At 33.2% G+C, this 12,329-nt stretch overlaps 1 protein-coding gene across 1 annotated transcript; it reads right to left on the reverse strand.

Annotated features, from left to right (window-relative positions):
- Nucleotides 1-1,763: 1,763 nt before the first annotated feature.
- On the reverse strand, nt 1,764-12,321 carry LOC123524778 (tetratricopeptide repeat protein 33-like). The gene is made up of 5 exons (XM_045303244.2): nt 12,253-12,321; nt 9,622-9,896; nt 8,778-8,859; nt 5,205-5,336; nt 1,764-4,083 (listed from the first exon to the last, which is right to left on the reverse strand). The coding sequence occupies exons 2-5, from the start codon at nt 9,864-9,866 to the stop codon at nt 3,760-3,762; spliced, it is 783 nt and encodes a 260-aa protein (XP_045159179.2). The 5' UTR covers nt 9,867-9,896; nt 12,253-12,321; the 3' UTR covers nt 1,764-3,759.
- Nucleotides 12,322-12,329: the final 8 nt, after the last annotated feature.

A 12,329-nucleotide genomic window follows, 5' to 3' on the forward strand; every position in this document is an offset into this window, starting at 1 on the left:
TTACGGATATTCTTGGTAAGGACCTCCTTTTATCAGATGTCTACATATAGCTTATTTAATCTTCAATTTTGCTGCGAATGAAATATCAAATAAGATTAAAGCAATCACGGTTTCACCCAATCTTAAATGTATCTTTTGCATGTTTTAAACTTTACTGCTTCATTTCCATTTGTAACAAAATTGAAGATTTAATTAAGCTACAATACCTGGAAACAAGACGCCCAAATGGGCCTAAGTTGCTTGTGACTTTTAGACCTTGCTTCCGACCAAGTCTGGTGAACCTCCATTAAACAGTCGGCAATAAAAAGAATACACGGGACCAAGCTGCACCATTTGAATTCGAATTCGAGCAAAGACCATGTACAGGTGGTACAGTTCAAGTTTGGTGGAGATCCATCAATTAGTTCATGAGAAGTTGAAATTGTTTTTTATAATTCTACTTTTGGCTCTGGGGCCAAGCAGAATTATTTGAATATAACTGAGATAGGACAATACACGATGCAATTGATAATAGGTAAGGGTAGATTTCTCGGAAGCACAGGCCACGTTCTGCAATGAACGATCAAGTTGTTCATGAGAACTTTTTTTTCTATTTTCATCTTTCTTAAAAGAAGTCAAGAAGAACAATTTGAATAAATTTGAGAGAAGACTATGGAAGGATATTACATACCAAGATTGGTGAGATATATCTACTGTTTCATGAGAAAAATTCATTTAAAGGTTTGTCTATTTTTAGCTCTGGTGGCCTCTACCAGTGGCCAAGTATAACTATTTGAACATTCATGAGAGAGGATATATAATACATATATAAATTTATCAATATATAAATCTATACATGAATGCTACAGACCAAAATTGTTTGAAGTTTTTTTTTTTTCTACTTTTTTACTCTGGTGTCTCCTAAAAGGAACCCTGTGTAACCATCTGAATAAACTTGAGAGAGCAACATACATAAATGCCACAGACCAAGTTTGGTGAAGATCCATCAAGATCTCCATAATCTTGTTCATGAAAAGAAGTCATTCAAAGTTTGTTTTTTTCTAATTTTAGCTCTTTCAGCCCCTAAAAAGGAACCAAGAGGGACCATTTGAACAAAATTTAGACAGAATACTATAAAACTAGGAGTTGTGTTGTTTTATTAAGTGGTTCATGGGAAGAAAAGATTTTTTCTATATTGACCTCTAGTGGCCAATAAATGGGACCGAGCAAAAGCATTTGAAAATATTTGATAGAGATCCATACCAGGATGCTACAGACCAAGTATAGTGCAGATCCATCATCCAGTTCCTCAGATGACGTTGTTAGGTTTTTGTATTATAATTCTGATTCTCCATAGTAGTAGCCAAGCAAAACCGTTTGAACAAATTTGAAAGCAGTCCTTACAAGGATGCTACAGAGCAAGCACAGTGAAGATTTATCAAGTGAATTAAGGGAAGAAATTGTTTAAAAGTTGTTTTATATTGTTTGGCCAAGTTTAACCATTTGAATAATAGTGAGAGAGGTCCGTGGCAAGATACTACTAACGAAGTTTGGTGTAATTCTAACCAGTAGTTTAGGTAAAACTGTTGATGCAGGGTGCCAGACCATCCACCTATACTAATAGCTAACCCTGAACAAAGTTCAGGCAAACTAGGAAGAGATCCTCTACAGTCAAGTAGCGCAAGAATCTCTCTGTCAAGGTATTAGAAAGTATTCTACAGCCTAAAAGGCTTCCAAACAGGAATGCACAATAATTTGGTAACAATAACAACTGTACATAATCATGTCTCTGCATTTCTTATCAATTTCATACAATTTATTATTTTTCAATAAAGCATTGCATGTATCACAACAGCAGCTTATAAATTTAGTTTTACAATAGCAAAACAAGGGTCATACTAAAATGGCTAAATATTTCTCTCGCTTCCCATTTTATCAAACACAATTACCAATAATTTGGAAACAATAACGCCTGTACATAATAAAATTATATATCTTTGCATTTCCTTTCATTTAATTTACATTAATTTTCTAAAATGAAGCATTGCACATACCAGAACAGCAACTGATATATTTAGTGTTACAATTGCAAAAGAAGGATCATACTAAAATGTCTGGATGTTTGTAATTTATTACACATTTTATTAAACACAAAAAAAGATAAATCAAGACAAGAAGTTGTAACAAAGTTACTGACATTCCCACTGCAAAAGATTTACTGGCATCCCAAATCTAGGAATATTTCTAACATAACATACTGCAAGCCAATATAAAGTCCTCTACAAATTAAGGGGCAACATAATGGAAATGTCCGTCTCAATTCTACAAGCAAATAATCATATATACAAATGTATTATGCTATAATCAATGAAAAGATAATTAATTTGACAAAAAAACTGGAAATCTATAATTGGTAATTATTGCATTCAAATTTTAATATTAGCTGCAATTAAATACACAATGTGTATTAAAGTTCAATTTCTATTCTGAGATAAAACATCTGAAACTGTTGGTTACAACTGTTTACATTTCTGCATAAATTATTGCCTTTGGACCAAAAATGTTTCCTTAAAGGAGGTCAATCACATTTAAGCAATATTTTATGACATTTTTTCATTTCTAGTGTATTCTGTTATGAACAAAAAGACCCAGTACATAGAGCTAAATCCCTTGTTTTGTCATGTTTTATGAAATTTTGTAATTACTCCGCTTTAACATGAAATTATTCAAAACATGAACTATTTCATTTGATTTCAATATAATTTCTAATTTTACATTTGCATTGGATAGTAAGTTTTAAAATAGTGTGTAGCTTCCTCATTCATTGATTTCAAATCTATCCTGGTTGCGCAACCAAGATAGGTAAAGGGAGGTAATATTAAGTTTACAAACATGCATTTCTAATGAATTTTGGCTAAATATATATTTTTAATGTTAATCTTTGACAAATATAGTAAAATAGTTCTATATTCATATCAGTCCTTAGGCAAAGTATGCTGATTAGATTAATACATATGCTAAAATAACTATATCTTTGTTGGGCAACCAGGATAGGGAAATTAGATTTTAAAAATACTTCCAGCAAAAGCTATTTGTTAAACCTTTGATCAAATCCATTACTTTATCAAAATCTGACTAACCACCTTTAAAGCCGGGTTTAAGCTATTACAGAGTTTGTTGTATCTTCTATATGGAGTAAAGAAGGCAAAAAATGGGGAATAAAGTATTGTTTGTTATATCTGAGTTTTCATTATATCCGTGCTCCCTATATCTCAGTTTTACTGTACATACATACATTATATGTTATAATGCAAAAAGTTCGAGTCTGGGTTGGCATGTCTGAAAATCTAGAGTTTGTTATCTGCTCTTAAACATCTATTTATACTGTCTATAAAAATGTTATGATTATGATATACTTCATCGCCTTAAAAGGAAAGAAACAAAATACACCAACACAATTTTTAATTGAATCCCTATGACACATCAGCTTGTTGTGTTGAATGTTTATGCCAAGTTATCTGAATATGCAAGTAAGCCTGAACAAGAAAAATGGCCTAAATTCATTGACCTTTGATCTTGGGACCTGTGTTAAAAGGCAGATAAATTTCTTAAAACTTTATAAATTGAGATACATATTTCAAAGACTCACTTAACTAAATCATTTATCACTAATACATGAAAGTGCTTTCTAGGATTTGAAGTTGTTAAATTTATGTGATAATGAGCTGCTTTATACATCTGTATACAAACAAAAGTAAATCTGAAAATTGCCATATTTTTTCAAGGTGGTAAAGGGTCTCTCATTTGAACATAATTTGTTGGCAAGTTTCTTAAAGACTTTCCTTCTGTTTTCTTTCCACCCTGTTCATGCACTTGTCTATAAATATCTACAGCTTTTTCTTCATCATCAACATCAGTGTCTATGTCACTTCCCACTTCAACAATTTTCACACCACCCCCAAATTTTTCTTTCAATATCTGTTTCTTTTCCTCCTCCAGTTTTTGACGCTTCTGAAGCAGTGAGTACGCCCACATAAGGTCGTCTTCCCATAATTCCTTGCTACCAGGATTGAGGTGTACTGCTCTCGAGAAACTGTCTACAGCCTGTTTATAATAAATCAATATCACATGACTGAAAAGCTTTCACATAGCAAAATCTAATGTTCACTACTTTTTTAATACATCTTTAAAACTTCAGTTCTTTAATACAATATAGCTTAATCTCAAGTATTTATTTTTTACAACATAACTAATTTTTGAGGACTGTCTTTACTAGGGAGTTAAATCTTGAGTACTTAACATTTTACTTCATAGCTGAATCTCCAGTGCTTTGCTTTTTACTTCATAGCAAAATCTTGAGCATTTAACTTTTTACTACACTGCTAAATCTTGAGTACTTTGCTTTTTACTTCATAGCTGAATCTAGAGTACTTAACTTTTGACTACATACCTGGCAGCTAAATCTTGACTACCTTGCTTTTTATTTCGTAGCTAAATCTAGAGTATTTAAGATTTTACTACATAGCTTAAAATATCCAGTACATTGCTTTTTACTTCAAAGCTAAATCTTGAGTAATTAACTTTTAACTACATAGCTAAATCTTGAGTACTTTGCTTTTTACTTCATAGCTATATCTTGAGAATCTAACTTTCTGCTACATGGCAAAATCTTGAGTATTTATTCTATTACTACATAGTTATAACATAGATAAATCTTGATTACTTAACTTTTTACTGCATAGCTTAAACTTGAGAACTTTCCTTGTTTGTATGATTTAGCTAAATTTTGTTGGGTTTAACGTCGTACCGACATAATTATAGGTCATATGGCAACTTTTCTATCCAGCTTTGATGGAGGTGGCAGACCCCGATTGCCCTTCCGTACATTATTTCATCATGAGCGGGCACCTGGGTAGAACTACAAACCTCCTGTAAGCCAGCTGGATGGGATTTAGCTAAAGTAAAATGTCTGACCTACATGTATAATCTCTTTAAAACTACTTTTGCCGTTACTTTTTATGTCTAAAGGACTAACGAGTTAAAAATAAACAAAATTTAAGCTTGGAGTCATTGTATTTAAGGCTTAGCTTGGTGTCAATGTTAAATGTCATTAAAACTCAATACAGGTAACCAGATTTACGTATTTTTCACAACCAGGAAAACCATGCACGTGTTTGTGTAACTATGGATCAAAAGATTAAATACTTTCAAGGTGATTGTCTCACCATTTTTACTTCTCCCAGTCCAAGATAAGCTCGGCCTAATGTCTGGTGGGCTATCCACCATGTTGGCCCATACTCCACAGCTTTCTTAGCCGACTGCACAGCAGGAAAGACTTCACATAACTCCATCAGAGCCTGAAAATAAACTGTTATCATTGCAAACCTTTAACTAAATAAAAAGTAATCTCATAATGTTTGCAATCAAACTGTGTTTACTATAAACAACCTTCATTTCATTTAGCACAGATATAGCTCTTGGGTGTACCAGTAATTTAGCACAGTTACAGGTCTTGGCTGTTTCAGTAATTTAGCATAGATAAAGCTCTTGGGTGTACTAGTAATTTAGCACAGTTACAGGTCTTGGCTGTATCAGTAATTTAGCCCAGATAAAGCTCTTTGGTGTACCAGTAATTTAGCACAGTTACAGGTCTTGGCTGTATCAGTAATTTAGCACAGATAAGCTCTTGGGTGTACTAGTAATTTAGCACAGTTACAGGTCTTGGCTGTATCAGTAATTTAGCACAGATTAAGCTCTTGGGTGTACCAGTAATTTAGCACAGTTACAGATCTTGACTGTATCAGTAATTTAGCACAGATAAGCTCTTGGGTGTACTAGTAATTTAGCACAGTTACAGGTCTTGGCTGTATCAGTAATTTAGCACAGATTAAGCTCTTGGGTGTACCAGTAATTTAGCACAGTTACAGGTCTTGGCTGTATCAGTAATTTAGCACAGATAAGCTCTTGGGTGTACTAGTAATTTAGCACAGTTACAGGTCTTGCCTGTATCAGTAATTTAGCACAGATAAGCTCTTGGGTGTACCAGTAATTTAGCACAGTTACAGGTCTTGGCTGTGTCAGTACTTTAGCACAGATAAAGTTCTTGGGTGTACTAGTAATTTAGCACAGTTACAGGTATTGGCTGCATCAGTAATTTAGCACAGATTAAGCTCTTGGGTGTACCAGTAATTTAGCACAGTTACAGGTCTTGGCTGTATCAGTAATTTAGCCCAGATAAAGCTCTTGGGTGTACCAGTAATTTAGCACAGTTACAGGTCTTGGCTGTATCAGTAATTTAGCACAGATAAAGTTCTTGGGTGTACCAGTGATTTAGCAAAGATAAAGTTCTTGAGTGTACCAGTAATTTAGCACAGTTGAGCAGTTAATGCAACAGAAGAGTGTGATTACTTATTATACAGTATTGAAAATGTGTTACTGCTTTATACACAATAATACTGAAATTTGAATGAATAGAGTGACTGAAGAGTGATCAAGTTTGCCAGTCAGTTGTAACAATAAGACATTAGTTTATTTTATGCTTTCCAGTGAAATACTGAAATTTATCAGTGAAATAAAATTGATATTTTCACTGCTTCTGTGAAAATATCATTTTTATTTTCACTGGTACGGAACTACACTAGAATGGGAATAAATATGAACTATACATAAATTCATAAATTCCCTGCAAAATATACTTCAGTAAAGGTACAAATGCATATAAATACTTACAGGATCATTATAAGTTCCATTATGTAAAAATGTAAAAGAAATCTGGAAACGTCATAGAACTATTTGACAGTTTTTCTACATAGATATCATGACGTCATGAAATTATGATGTCATGATGCTATGCACATGTATTGATTTCCATTTGATATCATACCTATCTATTTCTATTATTATGATGTAGGTTTCAAGCCTGGACATGTTAACAGTGGTTTAGGATTTGAGAAGCCATAAACAGAGTTATTGTACTTTACAGACACTTGGTTTGCATGCAGCTTGAGCCCTATATTGTTTGTTATGTATTTTGATGAATTATTCATGCTATTTAGTGAAAATAATATCTGGGGAATTCAGTTATTTCCAAGTATTGTGGAAATATTTTTACTGATGTTTGCTGAAGACATTGCCCTTCTCTCTGACACTATTTCAGGTTTACAGCAAGAACTGAACTTGTTATATCAATTTAGTAATCAATACAAGTTAAATGTTAATATAACAAAAACAAAAGTTCTAGCATTCAAAAGCTGCGTGAGATTAAGCAGCAGAGAGAAGTGGAAATATGGAGACAGCTATCTTGACACTGTTGATGGTTTTACTTATGTTCGGAGTTTACTTCTCAAATAGATTATCTTTATACAGAATGGCCGAACGCATGTCTATATCTTTTAAATTCATTAAAGCAGTTTCAATGTATGCCATATAAGACCTATTTTAAACTATCTGATACCAAAATTGCACCTATTTTGCTGTATGGGGCAGAAATTTTGGGTTTGAAAAAGCTGCAAAGTGTTGAAAATGTACAAGTAACTGCATGTAAATGTTTTTTAACTGTTGGTGAAAATGCTTGTAATGCAGTTATAGGCGATATTTGTTGATATCCAATGTATATATTTGCTGCTGAACAATGTATTAAGTATTGGATTAGACTTTTGAATATGCAAAGTCACAGGTATATCCAACAGTACTATGAAATGTTACTGTACTTGGACAGATTTGATTATAGTAACTGGGTTACGGAGGTAAGAACTAACCTTTTTGGGTATGTTTGGGAAGAACAAACGGTTGCACATCCAGAGAAGTTTTTAATGATTTATGTTCAGCAATTAAAAGACCAGTATATACAATCTTGGAAAGTTAAATGTGAACAAAATGTAAAACTAAATACTATGTACACTTTAAAGCCTCATATACTGTTGATAAATATATATATGTTGTTGATGTTTAGAAATATAGAAAGCAACTTGCTATGTTTAGAAGCTCCAACCACAATCTTATGGTTGAAAAATGTAAGCAATATGGTACTGACAGAGAATATCGGCATTGTCCAGTTTGTGAAAGTTCACTGGAGGATGAGCTTCACTTTACTTTATTTTGTCCTCTGTATAATGACATCAGAGCAATATATATTTCTGAAATTTATAGTGCATATGCAAAAGAAGAAACATTTTATATGCTTATGTCTAATGGAAATGTCGAAACAATACAAAATCTTTGAATGTACTTATATCATGCCTTCCAGAAGAGAAAAGAATACCTGTCTATATTCAAATACCGGTAGTCTATTGTACAGGGAAACAAAACAATTTTTTGATATAGAATGACTGTAACATGCTGGCTTGTAACTGTCACTGTATAGTATTGATGTTTATATTGTATGTATATCTGTGTATGGACTGGAGGCCTTATGTACAATAAAGAATCGAATTGAACTGGTTCGATTATAAGTCACTATTAAGCATAACATATTGATTGATGGTCAGATACAAACTTTTAAATGTTTATTACACCAAATCAACATGTCATATATATGAGCATTATTAAAACAGCAAAAGCCCCAATTTCTACTAGATTATATTACGTCTTTATACACTTTTTTTTTGCATTTACACATTTTATTGTAAGCTTCTTGTTCCAAGGTTATAAAACTGAATCTGGAAAAAAGTCTCAAAATTCAGATCTTGCCATTGTTTAATTTCTCAAAATTAATTTTAAAATCAGCCAATCAGATACTGGAGTTTTTGAGACTGGTCATCAAACTCAGTTTTTTACCTTGGCACCTTATCACACTTTACCTGAGCCTTCATCTCATGTATTTTCTCATCACATGGTGTATACTGCAATGCCTCTTCCCATTTCTTCAATGCTTCCCAATATCTTAAACATAATCTGGCAGTTAGTTATCTTTTTCACAGAACTGCTTGCTGATTTTAAAGCACAAGTTTATCATTACACATTTCTGAACTCTCACCTACATGTATGAGATGTCTTTTCCCAGTGGATCAGGTTTAAGCCAGGCAATACAGAGAATTAGATGCCTGGGTCCATGGTTATAAAGCTTAGTTTGAAGACCAGTCTCAAAACCCAAGCATCTGATTGATCAGTTTTGAGCACAATCTTGAAACTGACCAATGACAAGCTTGCATGGCAGACTGGTCTCGAAAATAAGTTTTTTTTTAACTTTGGAGCTTGATTGGGTTGAACCTGCTGAGGTCAAAAACTAATCTTCTCATGAAATACCTGTACTCAATTTGGAATCAATATTTTATACACATTCATTTTTTAGAATGCGGAAACTTGAGTAGTGTCAAATTATTTATCATTTGAACAAGCATTACATTACTGTGAAAGCATTCATGTTCATGGCAGACTTAATTTTCTTGGATTTCATGGTTGCATAAATCCACAAAATTAAAACAAACAAACACATGAAATGCTCATTCATTTAACCATCAAAAGTTGAAATCCATGAAAATTTTATCAAACCCCCAAAAAATAGTTGTTTTAGCCAAAAACATGGAATTTCAAGCCCAATAATCAATTTCTAAGTTATTTTCTGATAAAATACAGACTGTGCATGTATTTTCAAAAGTAATGTACTTTGCAACAGTCACAGTCATAAATGTACATTAATTGTACCTTTCTGAACCAGCTAGAACAGTTCCTTCCTGAACAAGCCTGTTTGCCTTGGCAACTCCATCTTCTAAGCCAATCACAGTCCTTCTCTTAATTGGAGCAAGTGTTAGCCAATCAACTTCTCCATTAGATAATGAAACATCGCCTTCTTCTTTTGATTCCTCTTCAAATGCTGATGAAGCGGATTTGGACACCTGTGCTCCAATTTTTCGCTTCCACCCAAACTTCTTTACACCTTCATTGGCCATATTTTCATAGGGTCACATACAGCCCCATATCTTAAAATATAAATAATACACAATATCAAATTTGTTGAAGTTTGCTGAATTATTGATCAATCAATGAATGTAACATTAGCATTTGTTCATTAACATGCCAATGCTGCAAGTCTTCATACATATAGTTCCTCCACATTAACTTGTGTGACCAGTTCTATATTTTAGAGATATTTTTATTATGAAATTCATTAAAATAACATTAAGTCATTATTTTATCAGAGTGCCCTTACCTTTCTACAGTTTATTACTTATCTAGAAATAATTATAGCTAAACATATGTGCATTTGATTTGGTCTGCTACTTCAAAAGATATTCCAGACAGAATTTGATATGGTAATAATTTAATTAGTAAGTGTTAATTAGTATCAGAAAGTAATAAGACTGGAGTAGACAAGTACTGGTCAGGTTTTAATGTATGCATTTGTGATATGATTGGTTGAAGTATGATGCATGTATGATGTGATTGGTTGAAGTATCAAGTGGACATAAATGAATAGGTTGCAGAGTTTGGAGGGAAAGTTGAAAGAAGTCAGTTTGGAGTTTGAGTGAGACTGAGGTTTTTGTTTTAGGCACCGGAAAGTCCAAATTAGTCAAAATTGAGATTTTAATATTTTAGGCAAGAAATACTTTTGAAACTTTGAGAATAATAAATTATTATGTACTATGAATTGATAAATTGGAATTATTGAAAAGTGATGATATTATTTAGAATGGAATAAAAGAATATTAGAACTCTACCACTTGTTTAAATAATAGCTAATTCCCCCGAGAAAAATGGACCCGGTTAAACTTGCATAAAAACAACCCGGGACTTCAAAAGTATTTGACATATTATAATCTCAATGTATTAATTTTCAAAAATGTCTGAAAAATACCAGCTATATATATTGTAAGAAACTTTAAAATCTGAACAAGCAGACTAGATTATTGGTAACATTCTCAGCTATGTAAGGAGAATTTTATAGTATTTTCAGGGGAAGTGATAAAAGTTTTAAAACCTTGGGAACATTATCAAACTTAAAGCATAGAATGAAAGTAAAAATATTTTCTTTTTTTTGGTGAGTCGTGCTACCACTTAATAATAGGATCATCTGATAGCCATGGGAATTTTAAGCAAACTTAGGTCAGTTATAACATTCCTTTGCTTGGGGAATAGGGCTCAAATTATTTTCTCAAAATATGTCCATCAGTCGTCAAAGAAAGAGCTTATCATACCGAAACTGGAATATTCATCTCCTATATGGAATCCCCAGCAACAACCCCAAATAAAACATGCAGATTGAGTAAGTACAACTTAACGCAGCAAGATTTGTCACCAAAAAGCCATTTAATCCCCTGAAACCATATAGCGTCTCTTCAATCATCACAAACCTTCATTGGTCATCATTACAACAATGCCGCCAGCGCTTTGACATCATCCTTCTATACCGTGTGGTCCATGGACTTATTGCGGTGCCTGCTTCATATTTACCTACTAAAGCAATTATTCAAACCACTAGATGACCACAAGTTCTTGCAGCCTCACTGCCGTGTGGACATATACCAACATTCATTTTTCCCACGCACCATACCAGTTTGGAATGCTCTACCCATCGCTGCTGTCTTCCGTCCAGTCGCTCCCCAGACTCTCTGCTTTGGTGAAGAATAGACTGTATAGCGTATATATACATTTGGCATAAGTCATTTTAACTACACACACGTTGAAGATGCGTTCTCACTCTGCCATGTGCAGTTTTTAACCATCTTCAGACCCAGTCGATGTCCACAGAGGCGTTGGAGAGTACATATTCGAAGTAGTCGAACTAATCCGACGTATACAGTTTGTTTTTATATTGTGACGGTCAAACTGTAACTGCGGTGGCTGCAGAAGTCAGAAATTAAAAAGCAGCCGCTCAGCGACAGTAAGCTTGTCTAATATTCGAAGTAGAAGTTTGCAGATCGAAACTGAATGTAGGGTTTATTGTGCGGACAAGGGCAAATATGCGCCAATTTTGGGTAGCAGACCACAACTGACTGGCATTTCACTAGGATATTCAACCCTCATTATCTTTTCATTTTTTTGTTCATCTATGATAGAACTTTCATGAAAAATAGGTGTAGGAAAAGGTGATGTTCTATAAACTTAAAGATATCCTGGATACGTTAAAACGACCTGAAGTTGTCTTTTTTTTATATGAAACAAAAAAGGATTTCAATTTTGTAAATATAATGTCGCGAAATCAAATGACAAATTAAAATTGTCAGCAGCATGAAGTTTGTTAGACCATTTCCTATGGATATTTATTTAATTGGTTTAATTTCTAATAGGAATACATATTTTCAGCAATATCTAATGTTTAATGCTTTTAGATTTTACCAATTTCAATTAAATTCTGCTAGTTTCTTGCGTCGCCCATATTTGTTTACATTATTAACTTCATTTCTATTGGTTCT

The sequence above is a fragment of the Mercenaria mercenaria genome, chromosome 3, assembly GCF_021730395.1.
Source record: "Mercenaria mercenaria strain notata chromosome 3, MADL_Memer_1, whole genome shotgun sequence".
Lineage (NCBI taxonomy): Eukaryota > Metazoa > Mollusca > Bivalvia > Venerida > Veneridae > Mercenaria > Mercenaria mercenaria.